The sequence below is a fragment of the Phascolarctos cinereus genome, unplaced genomic scaffold, assembly GCF_003287225.1.
Source record: "Phascolarctos cinereus isolate Bilbo 61053 unplaced genomic scaffold, phaCin_HiC Scaffold_2;HRSCAF=192, whole genome shotgun sequence".
NCBI lineage: Eukaryota > Metazoa > Chordata > Mammalia > Diprotodontia > Phascolarctidae > Phascolarctos > Phascolarctos cinereus.
In genome coordinates, this window is record NW_027555625.1 from 387,675,327 (window position 1) to 387,697,570 (window position 22,244).

A 22,244-nucleotide genomic window follows, 5' to 3' on the forward strand; every position below is an offset into this window, starting at 1 on the left:
AACGCTGCTTCTGGATCGCGGCTGGGTTGGAGGTGTTTCCCGTGGCTGGCCCGGACCCCTCACCCGAGAAGCGTTAACTGGGGGGCCGCAAAAACGGCAGCAGGGTAAGGGGTTTTCCGTAGTCCGGTTTTTGCTTTTTTTTTTTTCCCGGGGAGGGGGAGGCACGGAGCTGAGTCCCGGAATCAGTTTTCCAGTCTAACTGGGGCGTTACTGGAAGAGGTATCCATTCCTTAGCACTGAAACGGCAATAATGGTCATTCGAGACCAGTAAAGGCAGGCGGGGAGAGGGGTAACTTGGGACCCCCGCCCCCTACTAGAGGTTCGAGGCCACGCCTCAGCCCACGCCCCTTTCTGTCCTCGAGCCAGACGCCCGCGCGGGCAGGGAACAGCTTCGTTGAGGTGTGGAGGGCATTGTGACGAGTCTCCGGCCTTCGCCGCGATTCTTCGCCGAAGAGGCGTGGGGCCGTGGCCTCCGCAAGCGTGCTGAAATGCCTACGCCTCCCACCCCACCGCCCCTCTCCTTACTCGCCATAATTTCAGCCGCCGGCCTCGTGGCCCTGCGCCTGCGCGCGCCTCCATCGGAGGACACGGGCTCAGTGACCCCGCGAGAGGTCGCTGGGGCGCGCAAGGGGGCGGAGCTGGCATGACCGATCAGGCGCGCTCGCGTGCCGGGTGACGCAGAAGGGAGCTGGGAGTAGGCGAGGTCGGGAGACTGGGCTGGCTAGAGCAGCCTGGTCGGGGAAGGGGGTGTGTGTGTGTGTGTGGGGGGGGGGTGCGTAAAGTCCCTGTCCTCTCTGGGCCGAGAGCCGTCTCTCGCTCTTGCGCTCGGTTCTGGGAGCAGATCCGGGGCAGGGGCAGGGGCTGCGGGCGGTAGGAAGGAGCCGGTTCAAGGGCAGCCTCCGCCTGCGTCTCCGCCTCCCGGGGAATCTGTCGGCGTGCCTGCCCACCCGCACCCCCACGCCCGCCCGCCCGCCGCGGGCCCAGCAGGCCTAGGTGAGCGGGGCGGGATCGCGGCGCCTGAGGAGTCTGGAAGGGAGAGTGTTAACGTTGGAGCCGGAGAGTTGGGGGAGAATGGACCATTGTCTGGAGGAGGGCCAAGGAGCTGGACCTGATGAATGGAGGGCAGAGAGAGCCCGGGAAGGAGGAGGAAAGAGGGGTGAAGGTTTGAGGTGTAGACCCCTAGGGAAGGAATGGCAGGAGGCAGAGCTGCACGGCTTACGCCCCTCTCCCTTTTCCTTCTCGTTATCAATCCCCCGCCTTCCCCCGTCTCCCTTCGGCTCGCCAAGATCGGCCAAACCTGGACCTTGGCCGTGGAGAAGCGCCAAAGGTGAAGCAGCTTAGGCGCCCGTGACGCTCTGAAAGGGACACAGTTGGGGCTGCCGGGCAGGCAAGTTTCTCCGGAATTGTGTGAGGGAGAGAATACAGGCGGCATCTTGTTAGTCTCTCGCTTCCCTTTCTGCCTCAAACAGATGCGGTTTTGTTTATCCATCCCACTAAAATTTGATGCCTTGTTTTTTAAAAAAAAACACCGGCGTACCTTCCTTCCTTCTTTCTTTTTTTCCCCTATTTCTTATTTAATGTCTTCCTCGTGGATAGCCTTATCAGTCAGTGGATGATTTCGAAGGTTATGGATAGGTGTTTGTATCGTTTCACAAATGCCTGGAGGTAGGTTGATAGGTGTGAATATTCATTCCTTTCCTTCTGGAGAAGGTGTGGATGGGTTGTAATCTCTGCTGATGGAAGTAAACCCATTGATCTTGAATCCATTCAAGTACTTACATATTTAATCTCTTGTTTGATTTGCATTTTCTATTTGTTTATTTATTTGTCGGTACAGGAAATCTTTTGAAGAATGGATTCAGTTTTTTGTAATAGACTTAAGGTAGAGTCCCTGGATAGGTTGATCCTTGATGTCTTTGTTTTAAGGAACCTTTTAAAACTCACATACTGCATTTTCTTAGGTAAGATGCAGGAAACAGCTAAATGTAATTAATGACTAGAGGTAACCTGAAAACCTCAGAATTTTTTTTTTCCGTCAGCTGGAGTTACAACATAATAAGGGGCTGAGAACTATAGCCATCTCTTATTCCTCAATGAGCCGACTTCTCATTTGACCCCTTATAAGTAGCTGTGTAAGGCAGGAAGAGAGTCTGGTGAAATGAGTTCAGACTAAATGCTTTCTAATCTTACATTTTTAAGCTTCCTCCCAGATTTGAGTGTCATGTCAAAGGCATTTTTAGTTTGACTCCTTTGTTTTGCCTTTGTCCTTAAGTGAACTGTTCCTGGCTGTTTAAGCTACCCAGAAAGTAGTTTGATTGTGATCTTTGAAGTGGAGTGGTTGTGTATTGTTTCAGTTACTCTGGAGAAATAGGGCAGTGGACTAGTTTCTGCAAAGGTGAAACTTTTACCTTAAGGCAGTCCTACTACAGAGTTGGATGACTATGATGGGAAACTCTGTATAAATTTCAGCTGTTATTAACTTTTCTGTAAAATTATGTACAAAAGTTCTGTAAAATCAAGGCAGGGATTGCTACTTTATTTTTATAGTGTGGGGAACTTAAGTCAGATTGTTGATTTGCCCAAAGTTATACAGTTGGTGTGTAGCAAAGCTAGAATTCTAACCCAGGTCTCATCTCCAAATCCAGTGTTCTTTCCGTTATGCCCTGTTCATTCATACTTGTTTTGTCACAAGCACTAACTGACCTCTTTGATTCTGGCAATTTGGTGCATCTCTTAGCAAATCAGGCTGACTGTCTGAATGATTTAAGAGCTCCTTAAGAATGTTCAAGTGTAAGAAAGGTGTTGGCTAGCTTGTGTATGTTAAGTGTTAGAAGGTTTTGTGTGGTAAAGGGAAGGGGCTACTTAGAGTCCACTGGGGTTAATTCTTGTGTTCTTGAAGAGAAGTCTTAGAATTTCCATCTGTGGCACTTCATGATGTAGACTTTTATTCTGTTTCAAATCTCTACTGGTAAACCTATCTAATTTGAATTTGTAGAGTAAAAATCTTCCCCTGGTCTTATTTTTGGTTAGCACTAATGTAAATTTGGATGTTACTAGGCTAGGGACTTTGCCTATACACTGAAACTTCATTATAATGCTACATTGGCACGTGCAGATCAGCTGTACAATAAGATATTATTAGTACTTTTAGTAATTAAATTCCTTGAATTCCATTCTGAACTTACCTTCAAATGAATATTGCAATATAATGACTGCAGTGTAACAAGTGTTAGGTGAGATTTTTAAAAGTTTTTTTTTACATTACATTTACAGATCCCCACTCCATTAGCTATCTCTTGTAACAAAATAAAACAAGTACATTAAATAAAGTAATAGTGACTTCATCTTGAAATAAATGTAACATCTGGAAATTGTATCATTCCCTCCACCCCAATTTTTAAGTTGTTTTTCAGTGTACAGAAATCTATTTGCTCTTCCTCTGATCCTCCACCCTGTTGGAAAAAAGAGTAAAGAAAAATTCCTTTTAACAGATATGCATAAACAAAATAAATTCCCTTATTGGCTCTACACTATATGTGTATGTATGTGTGTGTGTGTGTATAAAGATATATGTGTATAGAGACAGACATTCATTTTTTCACACTCTAAATCTATGTCAGGAAGTAAACAGTATGTTTTATCATTGGTCCTCTGGTATCAGGGATGGCCATTGTGTTGATCATAGTCCTTCAGACTTTCAAAGTTTTTTACAGGGTTGTATAAATTGTCCTCATTTTGTTCATTTCATTCTTCATGAGTGTATAATATTTGTAATATAAATTGTTCTTCTGGTTCTTTACTCTGTAACAATTTATGTAAGTCTTTCCATCTCTTTGAAGTCTTCTCTTTTCTCATTTCTTATGGCATAGTGGTATTCTATCATATTCATGACCACAACTTATTAAACCATTCCGTAATTTATAGGCATCTCTTTAGTTTCCAATTCTCTTTTTACAATAAGTAGAGCTGCTATAAGTATTTTTAGATATGTGGGTCTTTTCCCTTTTTCTTTGATTTCTCTGGGGTAGAGGCCTAAGAGGAGTATTGTTGAGTCAGAAGGTATGCACAGATTAATGACTTTTGGGGCATAGTTCCAAATTACTTTCAATAAATGCTGGACCAGTCACAGTGCATTAGTATGCCTGTTTTCTCATAGCGTATATGTTGAATTCTATAGCTTAAAATTCTTTTTCCCCCACTTAAAAAAGCTGGTTCCACAAACCCTTCTATTTCTGGTTTTATTATTTTTGCCTTTCAATTTTTGTATTTTTATCTTTGGGTCACTTTTTTCTGCTTTGTAGTCATGTGTGTGTGTGTGTGTGTTTACATGCATATATGTGTATACGATAATATTTCAAGTGAGATGATATTGGTAAAGTGCGTAGCACAGTGCCTGGTACGTAGTAGGTGTTATGTCAAATGTTTATTTCTTGCCTTGATGTGTTTAGAAATGAAATTTTAGTTACATGTTACTAAGTTTCGGTTCGGTTGGAAGAAGGTTCAAATGATCAATAGAAAATTTTGGTGCTAAATATTTCATCCTTTAAGGGCTGCTGCTGTCCTTACAAGAGAGGATGTTTTAAGTTATCAGGTAGCTCTAATTTTAGTTCACGTTTGGATAGTGGGGGAATATCTTTTTTTAGCTTGTCTTCACATTCCTATTATTTGACAAATAACTATTTGTTAAAACCATTGTTAAAAATTATTAATTTTTTGCTCCCTTGGTGCAACCTCTTTTGGGTTTGAATTTTTGTGCCTCAATCATTTCTGGATCTATGCTAAAATGTATGAAATGATCTTTTTGTAAAAGATTTCTAAGTTTGGTTTCCATGGTTTAGTCATACAGAGTGACGTGAGAATTGTACACAAGTTTGCTGTCATGGGTGACTTTTAGCCATTGTTTTATGGCAAGTTAGAGAGGACCAGAGAACTGGTTTAAGGTGATAATTTGTCTTTTCTAAAAGCTGGAGGCCCACAAAATTGGTTTAAGGAACCAGTTCAGTTTAGAAAACTATGTGGTATTTTTCTTGACAACAGTGATCAACATCCTTGTTTTTATCAGATTGAGGACAAGTGTAACTTTCTTATGTTTTGGCTTAAATCAATAAAGCACAGAGAAAACATTTTGTTTTAACTTTTTCTGTATGCTGTCCTGATATATGAACTAATATTTTGGACTATCTGATGCCAGAGTTATATATCTGTTTTCTTGGGACCAGCTTAGCTAAATTTGGCAAGACTTATTCCTAGTTTGATAATAGAGTGATAAGTGTTTTAGCCATAGCAGCTCTTGAAGACCATCTACTAAAAACATAATGGACCGTGATTCAGCATTGGTGGAGTTTTTAGGCACAAAATGAAATCATAGGTTCTGGAAGCAGTGAAGTAAACTCACCATTTCAAAGCATATGTTTTTGTATTTAGATCAGAACTGCAGCTCTCTGGCTTGTCCTGTCATCCAGTCTTAGCTGAAGGTGTCTTCTCGGGTTTCTTCAGGATGCCTGCAGCACTTGTGGAGAACGACCGGGTTATCTGTGAAGTCTGGGCCAGCAACCTAGAAGAAGAGATGAGGAAGATCCGAGAAATTGTGCTCAGTTACAGTTATATTGCTATGGTAAATGTGCTGCACTGTCTTTGAATTATCTGTTGTTGTTGAAATGAGGAAAATCAGATTTACCATTCTAATTAGTAAATTTGACTGACCAGGGAGTGATAAACTACAGCCTTGGTAGCCCACTGCCTATTTTTATACAGCCCGCTAAGAGTGGTTTTTACATTTTTAAATATAATAAACTTTATTTTACAATGTAAAAACCATTCTTAGCTTGCTATACAGAAACAGGCAGTGAGCCCAGTTTGGCCAGAGAGCTGTAGTTTGCTGACTCCTGCATAATATAACCAAGTTATATGAAACTGGATAGCAAATTATGCTGCTTTTATGAAACACATCAGTGTAGAAGCTAGGACATAGAATGCAGCAGGTTTTGGCAAGCAGAGCCTCCTGTTTTGCCTCCTGCCTGGACTGCTTGTATAGTAAATATAATAATAGCTCCCTGACTGACTTTACTTTCTCTAGGGTCCCCTCTTCATTGGGTCCTACACATGCTACCAGATTAAATTTTCTAAACACTGCTGTCATTCCTCAGTTTACAACCCTCAGTAACAATAGCTCCCATTTCTATAGGTATTTCTTTACAGTTTACAAAGTGCTTTCCTTACAACGACCCTGTGACACAAGTAGTACCAGTATTATTATCCCCCTTTTACTGAGGAGGAAACAGGCTTTTGATCAAATCATGCCTTGCCCAGGATCACAAAACTAATTAAGAGGCAGAGGTAGGACTTGAACTCAGGTCTTATATATCCATTGTTATTTCTGCTACACAATGCTGCTTCTCCCTCAGGGAATTCTTATTGCCAATAGGAATTAAAGCCAGACTTCTTTGGTTGATATTAAAAACCACTTCATAGATTGGCACCAACCTGCTTCTGGCCTTATTCTCCATGACTCTATGAAAATTTTCACCTGGCTAAATTGGTTCAGTTTACTGTCCCCATGAAAACCCTTTGTATTTTCCAGTTTTCACTCTTTTTCTCATTGTAGTTCTTCTGACCTTTAACACACTTAGCTTTATTGTTCACTAGTAGTGTTGATCTATATCTGCTATACCCATTCCTGAATGATAGTCTTATATTTCCCCTTGCCTGCTTCAGCTAAATGTAAATTCAGCATGTTTGAAACTGGATTCGTCATCTTTTCTATAAAGTCTGTTTCTCCTGTGCCACTTGGCACTACCATCCACCTAGTCTCTCAAGGTCCGACTTTCTCTTCCTTTGCTCATTCCCTCACATCCACTCAGATGTCAAGTTAAAAAAAAATTTTCTGTAATATTTCTTGCATATTTTGCTTTCTTTCCACTTTACCTGCCACCACCCTAGTTCCAATCTTTTTTCACTTTTCGTCTGAATTATAGTCGTGGCTTTTATACCTTCTGTCTCTTCTTTATCTATTTATCCTTCATATAGCCACATGAATTAATCTCTCACAATAATCTTCCTAAAGCAGAAGTTTGACCAAGGCACTCCTGTGCTCAAAAGCATTCAGGGGTTTCATATTACCTATAGGTAAGATACAAACACTTTGTCTTGTCATTTTGTCCTATGCTCTTTTGCCTCATTGTGTTCAAACAGACCAACAATCTTCCCCTCTTAAATCTGAAACTTCCCCCCAGTATGTTTTTTAAAATTATATCTTTAATTTTTCCTCTCCTTCCCCCCCCCATTTCCTTTATCACATTTCATCTTTGTTGAATGTAAGCAATCTCATTTTTTGTCTTTGTATCCCCAGAGCCCTGTTGTTTCTTAGCAGGCACTTAATAAGTGTGTGTGTTTTAATTTGTTGTTAAGTAGGATCATGGATTTAGAAGGGGCCTTTATAAGTCTTCTAGTCCAGTTCCCTTATTTTTCAGATGAATATGAGGTACAGAGAACTTAGATGTCTTGCCCAGGGTTAGAACTAGATTGAACACAGGTTCTGAGTCCAGATCCAGCGCTCTTCCCCCCCAACCAGACACCCAAATTCTGTACTTGTATAGTGAGTGTCTCTAGCCATTTCTGCCCACTTGCTTTTAGTGTCAGAACTATTTCACAACTAAGATTAACTGTGCTACTTTGTATAATAACCCATATTTACATAATAATTATCTACATACATGTGTATATATATATATATATATATATATATACACACACACACATATAATATGCATATATGCATATAAACTGAGGTCACAGTTTTATAAACCCTTGGGGATATAGATGAGATAGCAGTTTTAGTAGCCATTAGTTTACAGAACTTTGCACTGAGAAATGCATTTTCAATCTTCTTTTAGGACACAGAATTTCCAGGTGTTGTAGTGAGACCAGTTGGGGAATTTCGAAGCTCCATAGACTACCAGTATCAGCTTCTTCGGTGTAATGTTGACCTCCTTAAAATTATACAGCTGGGCCTCACATTCACAAATGAGAAAGGAGAATATCCTTCTGGAATCAACACCTGGCAGTTCAACTTCAAATTCAATCTTATGTAAGTTGTCTGTGTTTTTTTTTTCCCTCACCTGCTAAACTGGCATATTTGTGATTGCTAGTAATTTTATTAGGTTCTTTTCTCATTTTTTGAACCAGTTTTTTATTTTAAACTTTATAATTTATTGAACATGACATTCAAACCTAAGATATACTTGGACCTACAGGGGTCAAGTATTAAAATCTCAATACTTACAGAAACCATAAATTTGTTGGTGTGGGTTGTTCTCTCCACCAGTGCCAGATCATAATCTTTGTACACTTTAGTGTAAATTCATTACCTTTCATCCAACCTGATGATGTATTTCTGTGGATTTAGGATAGTACTTGAATGCCCTGTTTACCGTATGTCATTGGGCTGGTACTTGAAACCTTTCCAGAAAGATAGAGCGTGACAGAGCTTGTGTTCTGCTAACATATCCTTTGAAGTCCTGCATTTACAATCTATGTGCTAGTATGAAGCATTAGAGCAGGCCTTCATAGAGTAACTTTTTTCCATCATACTTTCTATTCTTGATGGTTCTTAGCATGTAATTACAATGTGTTCCATAGTTTGAACCATTCCTCAACCATTTGGCTTCATTAGAGAGGGTGTGTGTGTGTGTGTGTGTGTGTGTGTGTGTGTGTGAGAGAGAGAGAGAGAGAGAGAGAGAGAGAGAGAGGGAGAGACTTCTTTGCTGGGAAATTTATGATGCACTTCTTAAAAGTAGACAAGATTACTGTAATGGTCTGGCCTATTTTAGAAGGACATTAAGGCCATAGTCTTATTCAGATGTCTGTTATTTAAATGGGGAAAAGGACTTCAGGAATAAGTTCTTAAAAACACTCGGGAGTTTTCTTGAAGATAGAGAGGGCTTTGAATAATGGGTAAAAAAAAGCATATCATTTCTGACAAGATGAAAATTATAGAGAGAAAAGGAGAGTAGAGTATGTTTTAACAATTACATAAGATTGTAGCGGGGGCAGCTAGGTGGCGCAGTGGATAGAGCACCGGCCTTGGAGTCAGGAGGACCTGAGTTCAGATCCGGCCTCAGACACATAACACTTACTAGCTGTCTGACCCTGGGCAAGTCACTGAACCCCATTGCCTAGCAAAAAAAAAAAAAAAAGGGAATAAGATTGTAGGGTTTAGAGCTGGAAGGGAGCTTAGAGATATGGAGCTAGAAGCGCCTTCAGAGGTCATCTAGTCCATAGATGTCAAACTCGTGTAAAACCTCTAGTGTAGCCAGAACCAGATTTTAAATGTAATTGGGATCTATTGAACAAAAGAAGTAAAAATACAGTACAACATAGATAATGTAATTTGTGGTTTTCTAAGTCAATATGCAATTGCAGGGATCTGTTTCTATTTAAGTTTGATACCACTTATCTAGTCCAACACCCTCATAAATGTATGCACTAAAATCCACTCGGGTTAAATGACTTTTGTTCAATGTAGTGTAGGTAGTGATAGAGCTAGGATATGAACCCAAATCTCCTGAATCCAAATGCAGTGCTTTTTCCATTACATCGAAGCTGCATAGGTGGAACAATACATTGCAGTGCAGTACTAATTTTTGGTAGATAGGGGAAAATTGTAAATAATTTTTGGTTAATCTAGTGACTTTATTTTGTTAGTCTAGAGTTTTAAAGGCAGTATGACATAATGGATAGAGAGCTCAGCAAACCCTGGGAAGATCTTGATTCTGGTCTCCTTTCTGACCCATATACTGCCTGTGACCTTGGGTCATTTAACCTCAGCTACCCCACAGCCACTCTCCAAGACTAGAAATTGAAGAGCAGATGCTGATTCATATAGTAGAGGGAATTTTCTTGCTAGGAGTCCAGTCCAAATACGAGTATAAGTATACAAACCTAATAAAAGGAAGAGGGCAGTGTGTCTTGGAGTGAGTCAGAAACTTAATTCCATTGCTTATTTCATGACTCCTCTGGTATCTAGATTAACAAATTGTTTGTGAATGCATCTTTTATCTCAGAGAATTATTGTTATGTTCTTCAGATCTGTTGGGGAAGTTGATTTCACCTTTAAAAAAACATAAGCACCCCAAAGCAGTCTTCGAAAAATCATTTTAGAAAATTTTTTTTCTGTATATATGATACTGTTGATGTTTTAAAATTACAGCTGTAATTTTACATCACTTATAAGTGAATGCCTTATTTTTTTAGAGAGGACATGTATTCCCAGGACTCTATAGATCTCCTTGCTAACTCAGGGTTACAGTTCCAGAAGCATGAAGAGGAAGGTATTGACACTGTGCACTTTGCAGAACTGCTCATGACCTCAGGGGTAGTTCTCTGTGACAACATCAAATGGCTTTCATTTCACAGGTCAGTCCTAGAAAGAGCCTAAATAAATAATGAGCTCGCTAGGTCTTAGCATAAGAATGAATTTGACATGTGGTGTTCTCTGTTTCAGTCATCAGTGACAGTAATTAGAATTGGATGTTGACTTGTTGCATATTCTTAGGTTTTGTCAGTTTAAGGAAAAAACTGGGCCTGTGATAGGTGATTTCCCAAGACATTTGGTAATCATCAGTTTATGTAATTCTAGGGGAGTGAGAAAGCTGGGGCATTGCCATTCTAAGGTAGCACATTATGTCTTGTTTGCTATTATTCTAATTGAACTGTGAAGTCATTTGTCCCTTCATTAGAGAGAGGGCATTTTCTGATTTCATATAAAATCTACTTATGACATATTTTAGTATTTTTTCTATAACTTTTTCTAATGATCAGTTATTATGTGATTATTCACTTTTGAGTTTAGTTAAACTGAAAAAATTGGAATATTTTGGAAATTTGGAAAAATAGGCCTTAGCTTTTTATATAATAAATTGTGAGAGGCAGAGTAGTAGCAGGTTCTGACCTTTGCCATTTGTTTAACTGCAGTGACTGATTCCTCCCATACAGTGGTTATGATTTTGGCTACATGGTAAAGCTGCTAACTGATTCCCGGTTACCAGCAGAAGAGCATCAGTTCTTCCATATTTTGAACCTCTTCTTCCCATCTATCTATGATGTGAAATACTTGATGAAGAGTTGCAAAAACCTTAAGGTAAAAATGATTTTTTGTATCAGTAGCTGAGTAAGACTAGCTACTATTTACTCACAAAAGTATAAATATCATGACCCTAAAAATAGCTAATAGCTATAACAGGGAAAGACAGTTAACAAATTTATAATCTAGCCTTTACTTGGCACTTAAATCAGAAAACTAATTAATAATAACTCTCATTTCTGTAGTTCTTTATGTTTTATAAGCATGTTTCCTAAGAATACCCTTTGAGGTGCATAGTACAAATTATCTTCATTTTGCAGATGAAAAAAGTGAGACTTATAGAAGGACATAGAATTGTTCTCGTGGAAATCTAGAAAGCATCAGAATTGGCATAAGTTGAACCCAGATCTTTCAGACCTTCGCTTTTCTCACTTTCCCATAATACTGCTTTTCTAAGTATTAGTGTAACTCTTTAACAGCTTAGAAAACAGAACATTGTCATTAGGTAAATTAACAGTATAGGGGATAGTTCCATAGGAACAATTTTATAAATAAGGTTTGGGCCAAATGATTACCTCCCCCCCAGTCCCCGCCCCAGTGGAGTTTCATGATATTGCTGTAGGGTGTGGTTGTAACTTGATGCTATGTAACCTCAGGCCCTCATAACTGTTTTGTAGTCCTACTCTAATTTATTCCTCTCATTTTGTATAGTGCCTTTTCCAAACTTTTTCTTTCTTAAGATCCCTAATTTCCCCATTCCCCATACACATAAAGCACATACTGTATCTTTCTATTTCTCCAGTAAGATTGAAGTCATCCCACTTGAGCTCCTTCAGCCCTTATAAAACTTCTTAGCATAATTTCCCATTCTTTTTTCCTTCTGTCTCAAAGGAGGTGTCCTTACTTGTTAAGTCAATTACTCTGTGTATATTCTTGAACTTGTCCTCTTCTGCCTTCTCCAGGTATCTGCTCAAGCAATAATGCTGCACTAATTTTTCCGTCATCACTGACTCCCATCTGTTTGTAAAAATGCTCATGTCCTTAGTCCTTAAAAAAAAAAAATTCCCTTAATTCTCCTGTATTACTCCTGTTCAGTAGCTAGCTTCTTCACTTTGACAGCTAAACTTGTTTGCTGTAGCAAACAAACCCAAGTTTTCTGTATCCAGTGTTTCTGTTCCTGATCGTCAAATATTCATCAGCTACTTGTAGTCTCACTTCTCTTGTTACTTTACTGAAATTATTTGGCAGCCCCATTGACCTTTTAATGATCAAATATAGTGACTATTTTTCAGTCCTGAAGAAGAAAACAATTCATACTTTTAGTTGTAGCCAAAATCTTTCACAGACAGTTTTTTAAAAACGCAATTATTTCTGCTTGGAGAGAGGTTAGATGAATTTCTTGCTAATGACAGTACCCTCTTTTCCCCAAGCAACTTCCGACTTATATATAATAGTAATTGTGAAACAAAAGATGAAACTCCACAGCAAAGTAAAACAAAGATATATTGTTTACACTTAGGGGTTTTGATTGACTAGATGGAACAGTATTGGCATATCCTTGGAGGAAATACCTTCCTGAAACCAATTATTTTCCCTTAACTATTCTCACTAAGGATTCCCCTTTTTTCATTCTGCTCAAAGGAGAACAAAAAGATAGCACCGTTAGTTGGATTAAACGAAAAAGACATTAAACGACAAAATAAAATTTAGTTTGATCACCATAAACAAGACTGATTTCTCTAATAATCTTAGTTTCAGGAAATTAAGACTTTTCCCCAAAATTGATTCAGTGTTGTACTTCAGATTAAGACATTGTCATAATATTTTAAAATTCGGAATTTAAATACCAAAAAAGATCATTTCTGTACACATAGCAGTGCACAAAGAGAAGATTATACATGAAATTTAATCTTTATTTCACACTGCTTGCTTTAAAAAAAAAGTATATAATCACATTACTTTAAAAATTGGCCTTGCTTGTATGTGCTTCCTTCTGAACTTCTTCTGTTTTCTTCTGTGCATTAAAAAAAAAAAGTTACAATGACCCTCTTCTTTTTGGCATCACTATTACCACTTCTTCTTCCCCAATTAACCTAAAGAAAGAGGGAAAATTCTTTAGTCCTTTTTTTTTTTAAACAAATAAGCATTTTCAAGCAAAACGAATCCACATGGTGAGGTCATGTCCAAAAGTCTATGTCTCTGCACCTTTGGTCTGTCACTTCTCTGTTTGAAGGTGGGTAACATGCTTCATTCTAGGTTCTTTGGAAACATGGTTGGTGGGCGCATGGAAGTTTTTCAGGTTGTTTTTCTTTAGTCTTCTTGCATAAACTGTTCTCCTGGTTTTGCTCACTTCCCTCTGTGTCAGTTAATTAAACTACTCAGTATTCTTTGAAATAATGTCTTTTGTTTGCGCATTAATTTTATGTTCATGTACCTTCAGGAAGTCTGTTTTTGCTTGCTATCCCCTCTAGTATTATCTTCCCTCTTCTCCCTGATCCTGTTTACCTCTTGTTTGAAGTATTTCAACCCCAAACTCTGTGTTCAACCCTCCTTTGTTCATTTTAGATAAGAGTGAGATTCATCCCATGTTGACTTCCTCATCCCTTTTTTAAGTTTGTCTACTCTTCTCCCATACTCCAGTTATGACTATTACCAGTTTCACTGCCTTCCTCCTTTCTATTCCAGTATATTCCTTTTATGTTCCCTTCTCTTTCCTCTCTTAAAACTCTCAAAACAGAACCATTCTATCCCCAAGACTTCTGTGTTTCTTATTCAACTTATTCAGTATCATTTGTAGACATAAGGTTCTAAAGGATTATTGTTTCTTCTGTTGGAATATTAGCATTTAATTATTATATAATCTTTTCTAATTGCTCAGATAAATTTACCTTTTTAAGTTTATCTTGACTCTTATGTTTATGTTTCAAGGTGTCTATTCCATTGTGGTCTTTTCAACAATCATTTTAAAAAATTTTATTTTGATTTATCAACAGTCACTTCCATAAGCTTCTAAGCTTAAAATTTTTCTCCCCCTCCCTGTTCCCTCCATCCCCAAGATAGTGAGCACTCTGATGTAGGCTATACATATATATTCCTATTAAACATATTTTCACATTAGTCATGTTGTAAAGAAGAATTAGAACCCATAAGAGGAACCACAAGAAAGAAGAGACAAAACAAAACAAGAAAATAGCAAAGAGCATGCTTCGATCTGCATTCAAACTCCTTAGTTCTTTCTCTGGATGTGGATAGCATTTTCCATCGTGAGACTTTTGGTGATGTCTTAGATCCTTGCATTGCTGAGAAGAGCTAAGTCTATCAAAGTTAGTTATTGCACAAAGTGGCTGTTACTGTGTACGACGTTCTCCTGGTTCTGCTCACTTCACTCAGCATCAGTCCATACAAGTCTTTCTGAAGTCAGCCTATGCATCATTTCTTATAGCATAATAGTATTCCATTACATTCATGTATCACAACTTGTTCAGCCATTCCCCAATTCATGGGCATCCCCTCAATTTCCAATTCTTTGCCACCACAAAAAGAGCTGCTGTAAATATTTTTGTTCATGTGGGTCCTTTTCCCATTTGTATGATCTCTTTGGGATACAACCCTAGAAGTGGTATTGCTGGGCCGAAGGGTATGGACAGTTTTAATAAAGCCCTTTGGGCATAGTTCCAAATTGCTCTCCAAAATAGTTGGATCATTTCACAACTTCACCAACAATGCATTAGTGTTCCAATTTTCCCACATCTTCTCCAACATTTAGCATTGTGGTCTTTTCATCAGAAATGCTTTGATGTCCCTGATTATTTTTTTTTCTTTTTAAACATTGTGTGGTATTTATTAGATAGGTTCTTTTTTTAAAAAAATTAATTTATTTTGAATTATCAACAATCACTTCCATAAGCTTTTGAGTTTAAAATTTTTTTCTCTCTCTCTCTCTCCACCACCCTCCCCAAGACGGTGCGCAGTCTGATATAGGCTATACATATACATTTCTGTTAAACATATTTTCACATTAGTGAGGTTGTAAGTAAGAATTAGAACCAATAGGAGGAACCACCAGAAAGAGGAAAGAAAACACAAGAGAAGAAAAAAATAGCGAAGAGTATGCTTTGATCTGCATTCAAACTCCATAGTTCTTTCTTCTTTATGGATAGCATTTTCCATCGCGAGGCCTTTGGAGATGTCTTAGATCCTTGTATTGCCAAGAAGGGTTAAGTTTATCAATATTAGTTATCACACAATGTGACTGTTATTGTGTACAACGTTCTCCTGGTTCTGCTTACTTCACTCAGCATCAGACCATACAAGTCTTTCTAGGTTTTTCTGAAGTCAGCCTGTTCATCATTTCTTATAGCACAATAGTATTCCATTACATTCATATACCACAACTTGTTCAGCCATTCCCCAGTTGATGGGCATCCTCTCAATTTCCAATTCTTTACCACCACAAAAAGAGCTGCTATAAATATTTTTGTTCGCGTGGGTCCTTTTCCCATTTGTATGATCTCTCTGGGATATAGCCCTAGAAGTGCTATTGCTGGGTCAAAGGGTATGCACATTTTTATAGCCCTTTGGGCATAGTTCCAAATTGTTCTCTAGGGGCAGCTAGGTGGCGCAGTGGATAGAGCACCGGCCCTGAAGTCAGGAGGACCCGAGTTCAAATTTGACTTCAGACTAAACACTTGACACTTACTAGCTGTGTGACCCTGGGCAAGTCACTTAACCCCAATTGCCTTAAAAAAAACCCAAAAAACAAAACAAAAAACCCCAAAACCAAATTGCTCTCCAAAATGGTTGGATCATGTCACAACTCCACCAACAATGCATTAGTGTTCCAATTTTCCCACATCTTCTCCAACATTTATCATTTTCCTGTTTTGTCATATTGGGATGTCCCCTATTCTTTAAAGTCCCCTATCCATTTATTTTCCTGTAGGATTAGGACCAGCCTTGCAGGATAATTTTTTTGACACTTGCTAGTTACTTTCATTTTTTCATTTATCTATATTTGTTTATTTAATGTTTTTATTGATATCTTCTTTTTCTTAAATCAGAAGTGTTAATCTTGAGGCCCCCAGATCAGAACTTCACAGTGTGCCCCAACCAGATTAAAATTGGGAAGTGTTTACAAAATAAATAAAAATACAACATAACCTAGTGTGTGGTTTTCTGAGTCAATATGTGGCCTGCAAGGATTCTTTCTATTTGACATCACTGTCTTACATTGTTATAGTTGTCCAAGCATTCCTCCACCCTCCCAAAGAGCTATTCCATAAAACAAATAGTAATTTTTAAAGAGGGAAAAAACCTAGCACAAATAATCGATACCACTGAAAAAAGTCTAAAACCTGTGCAAGGTGTAAAACATATGGACTTCCCACCTCTACAAAGGGGTTTGGGTTCGGGGTGTCTTCTCATACTCTTCATTGGAGTCCTCTTTGATCTCTATACTTTTGCTACATTGACTTTTGATTTTTTAGTGTGTCATTGTTTACATTGTTGTGCAGGATAATTTTTATCCTTGGCTGTAAGTCTCTTGACTTTTGAAATACTGTACTCCAGAGTCTCTTGTTATGTGTAGTGGAAGCTGTCAGGTCTTCTGTTACTCTAACTGGTTTCTTGCTACTTGCATTGCTTCTTTCTAGGTGCTTGCAATACTTTTGTCGTGAGAACTCTGGATTTTGGATATTATATTCCTGGGATTTTTCCTTTTTTTTTCCCCCCCAGGAGGGCATCTGTATATTCTCTCAATCTTTACTTTGCTCTCTGATGCTAAATAGATCTGGACCATCTTTGTGTATGATTTTTTAAATTAGGTGTCCAGACTTTTATTGCCATCTGTGCCAATCTGATGGGTGTGAGGTGAACCTCAGGGTTGCATTTCTCTTATTATTAGTGATTGGGAACATTTTTTTTCACATTGCTGCGATTTGACTTTCTTTATTGGAGTGTTTTTGGCATTATACCTTGATGTTGTCATTTGCATAGGTAGTAGATGTCTGTCCATTAAATTTTTGTCAGAGCATTCTTTCTTTTATGTGATGCATTAAAGCCTGGAGCAGTAAAATTAAGGGTAGGAGGACATATTACCTGTGACCTGGCTGTCTTTGGAGCCACTTTGCTTCTTTCATCCCAGTCTCTATGTTCTGTAAGGTTTGATATTCAGATACTGATTAGTTGTCATTCTTTTTATGCTAGTATTTTATAGCAGTCTGGATCTTAGAGTAAGCCAGGACTTAGTAACTACATAAAGAGAGAAGAACAGGGTGGAACATAAATACTATGTGGGGAAGAAAAGAGCTTTAATAAGTGGAGGAAGGAGATGCCCCCTGGGATGAAGCCAGGGGCAGATCAAGGGTTAAGCAGGTTCCAAATCTGCATTTTTCAAAGAATGGAATTAGTTTATTCAGATAAAATATTTGATTCTGTAATATTTTTTCCTCCTTCCAACCGCAGGGAGGTCTTCAGGAAGTTGCTGATCAGTTGGATTTGCAGCGAATTGGCAGGCAGCATCAGGCAGGCTCAGACTCGCTGCTCACCGGAATGGCATTCTTCAGGATGAAAGAGGTGGGGCTCAGCAGAGGTGACAAGTGCTGCCTTCAGATACTTCAGATAACAGGGGCCAACATGATGATGAGTATTTTACTGAGTTGTTTTAGTTGTGTCCAACACTTCATGGCCCCATTTGGGGTTTTCTTGGCAAGGATACTACTGAAGTGGTTTGCCATTTCCTTCCCTGGCTCATTTTTGCAGATGAAGAACTGAGGCAAACAAGGTTAAGTGATTTGCCCAGAGTCTCACAGCTAGTGAGTGTCTGAGGCCAGATTTGAACTCTCAGAGAGGAGTCTTCCTGACTCCAGACCTGGCACTCTGTGCACTCCATCCATATTTGTCTAGCTGCCCTGATGATGATTATAATAGTCAACAAAAACAATCATATACGAAACACTACCTAGCTTTTAAAAAATAAGACAGAACGAAAAGAATTAACAAACAACAAGCAAATGACACCCTTTTGTGTTTCCTTCTAGGCCTTTTTGAAGTTTTAAGGGGCCACTGTTATTTCCATTAGAATTTGAGGGCATTTGGGGAATAATAGCATTTTACACTTTGCCTAATTTTTCATATTTCACATTGCTGTAGCCCTTTATAATTTTATAAAGCTTTTTCCCCAACAACCATTTTATAGGAGTAGAAACTAAATCTCAGAGAAGGGAAGTATCTTGTCCTCAATTTTAGGAATGAGAAGTAAAAGTGATATGATTTTTAAAAAAAATTTCCAAGTCTCTTTCTCCTTCCATAACAAGATATTCTGGAACTCAAATAGTTTAATTCAATATGAGGGATAAATGAAACATCTAACACTGTGATAGCAGCCCAGTGTCTTTTAATGTGAAAATATTGTAGATAGTCAGGCAAGTTGTAATCCATTCAGTGTTTTGCTTCCTTCCTAAGACTGCCAAAAGAAACTAATTGCTGATTTAAAAGAAATTGTTAGATTACCAATTTATTTTATTTATGCAGAAGCCTTTTAATTGTAAAACGTATTGAGAATCCTCTGCAGCCACCTAATTAAGAACCTCCATTTTAGGCTCCTTATTTGCCTGCCCTCCTCAGTTGTTTTTTGAAGTAGAATCTGAGCATGTTAGAGCTGGAAAAGAGTAGGTATCATCGAGTCCAACCTCATTTTCAAATGGAGAAATTGTGGTAAAATGATTTGTCCAAGATCACACAGTCTGAGTTGGTCTAGAATATAGAAGTCTTGATTCTCCAGCAAAATGTTCTTTCCTTAGAACACACGGCTTTCTGAAGTGTCAGTATTTACCTTGGAAATTGAAATGTTAATGATGTGGATGCTTTTGAGGCACTGACTTTACGACTTGGTAGGAGGTGGTGCATCTTGTCACATTAAGTCAGGAGAACTGGACACTATCTGAGCCAAAAGGGAGGTGGGAAAAGTCTGGTAGGAATAAGGAATATTTGTTTGTAAAGTTTGCCAAAGTGTTTTACCTGCATTGTCTTGTTTAATCTTTACAATAGCGCTGTTGCGTATAAAGTACTTACTTTAGTCACAGAAAGGCACCTGAGGCTCAGAGAGATTGTGACTCGCCTTGGAAGGCGTGTCCTTCTGAGCTTCTCCCAGTCCTGAGACATTCCAGATATGAAGGTAGCGTGGTGTACTACTGGAAAGATCACTGGAGGTAGGATGTGAAGCTCTGGTGTCAAACTTACCACATCATGTCTCTGAAATGGTGATTAGACTCCCACCCCTTCCTTTTTAGGCAATTGGGGTTAAGTGACTTGCCCAGGCTCACACAGCTAATAAGTGTCACATGGTCTGAGGCCAGATTTGAACTCGGGTCCTCCTGACTTCAGGGCCGGTGCTCTACTTACTGAGCCACCTAGCTGCCCCCACCCCTTTCTTTAGAGTTGTTTTGCAAACAAAATATTTTCAAACTATGCAAAGTCCTTTTCTAGTTAGGAAGCAGTTATTACTCAATGAAGTGAATATTAAAGGAATGGAAAGTTCCTAAGGGTGTGTATATGGCCATTTGAAGCCAGTAGGGACTGAAATTATTCAGTATTATAGGCCCTTGTGCTTAGCCTTATGCTGATATCGGGCTGTGAGAAAGGTGAGTGGTAGAATGTTTTATTCTTTTAAATGGCTTTATCTTAACTATTATTCTTATAGTGGTCTTTTTGTCCTTTCTCCAGTTATTTTTTGAGGACAGTATTGATGATGCTAAGTACTGTGGACGGCTCTATGGCCTTGGCACAGGAGTGGCACAGAAACAGAATGAAGACGTGGAGTCTGCTCAGGAGAAAACGAGCACACTGGCTGTTATTAATAACATGCAACAGTGATGACAGGGAATGGCTCTGCAGGATGGGCCCAATTCAGTACTGGTGCTTGCTGTCCTGACTGGTCTCTGTGTGTATCTCTCTCCTTTCCCAACAGAAAGAGCTTCTATTGAGTGAAATGTTTCTACAGTCTGCATTGAGCAGAAGGACTTTTGTTTTACTGAAGACAAATGATGTCTTCATTTTAGATCAGATTAAAGAACTTCACTCTGAATTTGTAAACAAGTGTTCCCCCATCCTCACCCCCAGTCCTTTCCTCTCTAGTTGCCATCTACCACCAGCATCTATGGCTCACTGGACACCTTTTTAATATCAGGGACAAGTCAGAAACAAACAAGTAAAATGTATATAACTCTTATCTGTTGTCACTCTTTTCATTTTAAAATTTGTGGCTCATCTCTGAGAATGAAGACTTACCTGATACCTAGCTGAGCTGAGAGCTGCCAGTGAAAACAGGATAAAATGGTGTATTTGTGGCTGAGTTTGTAGATGCTTGGTTTTTTAAATTCTCCTGAGGGAATTTTTTTCTTCGTTATGTCTACTGTTTTTTTTTTTTAATATTACACAGAAATGAACTGCTTGCTCACTGCTGGAATGGAAACTTTCTTCTCTTAAAAGTAAAAAAAATCAACTGTTGGTCTGCTCTTCAGTCATGGCATTCTCCAGAACTCAGTATCTGGCCGTTCAGATGCCTTAAGCACATTGTTCCATCATGCCAGAGATTTGCTGTATCGTGTGCTTCCTTTGAAGTCTTTTTAGGTATTACTTTGATAAAACATCTTGGAATAGATGGAGAGAAAAGCCTCCCAATTTTTGTTCCCTAAACAGCAACTCTGGACCAACCGTCTTCCAAAACAGGAAAATAATTTCAGATGGGCATTTGGGATTCTAGCACTTCTCTTTCTTTTCATTCTCCCTTATTTTTCCTTTCAGTGAGTCTGAAGGTAAGGTGAGGAGGTGTTAAATGTAAGAAGGGCAGCAAAGGGATTCAGTTTTTGTTTAGTTTTCTTGAAAGTAATATTCCCACATCTGGAGTATAAAGCTCAGGACAGTTATTTTTCTTCTTGTTTTAAAATCTAGTCATTCAAGAATTAAGTTATCTGTTTCTTGAATAACTGCAGTGTGGACTCTTCTGAAGATCAAAATCCCTGTTGCACTGGAGGGAATGAAACTAGTTACTCACTGAAGTAGATAGCCTTCAATTTTAACAAGCTTATGGAAGATTCAATTTGTGGTACTTTAAACATGTCTCAGGTATTATAAGCTGGTATTTAAAATGCTTGTAAAAATTATGTTTTAAATTTTGTAAAATAAAGACTTTTTTAACCACTGGTATGGTTTTGTCTTTTCCAGCTGCAGATTGCTGGCCCTGGAACATTATACTCAGCCTCTCTTGATGGGGGAACAATCCCAGTGCCCTTTGTCAGTGCCCACATATCCCTATTTTTGTAAACTGTGATTGTATACACATCTGCTTGTTTACAGTTGGACCTTCTGCCAATTGTGAGGTCTCTGTTTCCTTCGTAAATTGTTGATATACTTGCTACAAGGAATTACGGTGATGCTTTTTTAAGACTGGCTGTGAATTCTTGTTTGTTGTATTCTGGCCTTGATTCTAAGGCAGGCCTGCACAACCTGCAGCCCACCAAAGAATTTCAGGCCTGCAAAAAAAATGTAGGGGAAACCATCCTTTGTATGTAGAGGAGATCCTTTTTGTGTATTGCAAGAGGCCTGTGGGCTGCAGGCTGTGCAGGCTTGTTCTAAGGTTATGGTTTTCCTCACTTTTAGCCTGGTTAGGGGCAAACTTTCAGAGCCAGAAGGGACCTTATCACTCTTATTTTGGAAATGTAGAAACTGAGCAGGTACTCTGAAATAGGGAATATGACAGAGGGGGGATATCTCAAGATGGGATATCTAATAAAGGGAAGATCTGAAATCTTCTCTATGAAGTAATGTGTGGTCAAAGTCACATAGTTGTTAAAATTGGCTGAACTGGGCCTGGGAAACGGATTTTCCTATTTAATCCCCTTAAGTATTTCCTAAAAAACCAAACAAGTCTAATAGGGGCATTTAGTTCCATGGGAATAATGGCAGAAAAAGGCAGGACCTTACTTCAAAGATTAGTTTTGACTATGTTTCTGTCAGTCTGGATAAGTGCGGTTTTATGCAGGGCATACTTATGTTGGCAAAGTGAAGTTGAGGGCCATGAGATCAGATAATTATTTCTAGGATTCAAACTCTTGGTGACTAGAGGAAGATGGGTAATCCCAAAAACCTGTGTTCACATCAGTATGCT

At 38.9% G+C, this 22,244-nt stretch overlaps 1 protein-coding gene across 5 annotated transcripts; it reads left to right on the forward strand.

Annotated features, from left to right (window-relative positions):
• CNOT8 (CCR4-NOT transcription complex subunit 8) lies at positions 1–21,279 on the forward strand. 5 transcript variants are annotated; one of them, XM_020974590.2, is made up of 7 exons: positions 1–104; positions 5,425–5,614; positions 7,893–8,086; positions 10,252–10,413; positions 10,993–11,137; positions 17,543–17,653; positions 19,802–21,279. In XM_020974590.2, exons 2-7 carry the CDS (start codon positions 5,498–5,500, stop codon positions 19,949–19,951), a joined length of 879 nt encoding a protein of 292 aa, XP_020830249.2. In that variant the 5' UTR covers positions 1–104; positions 5,425–5,497; the 3' UTR covers positions 19,952–21,279. The 5 variants fall into 5 exon arrangements, with proteins under 5 accessions (XP_020830249.2, XP_020830250.2, XP_078006659.1 ...); XM_020974591.2 differs by having other exon boundaries at positions 4–104; positions 5,497–5,614; XM_020974595.2 differs by lacking the exon at positions 1–104 and adding an exon at positions 396–993 and having other exon boundaries at positions 5,497–5,614.
• The last annotated feature ends 965 nt before the right edge of the window (positions 21,280–22,244 follow it).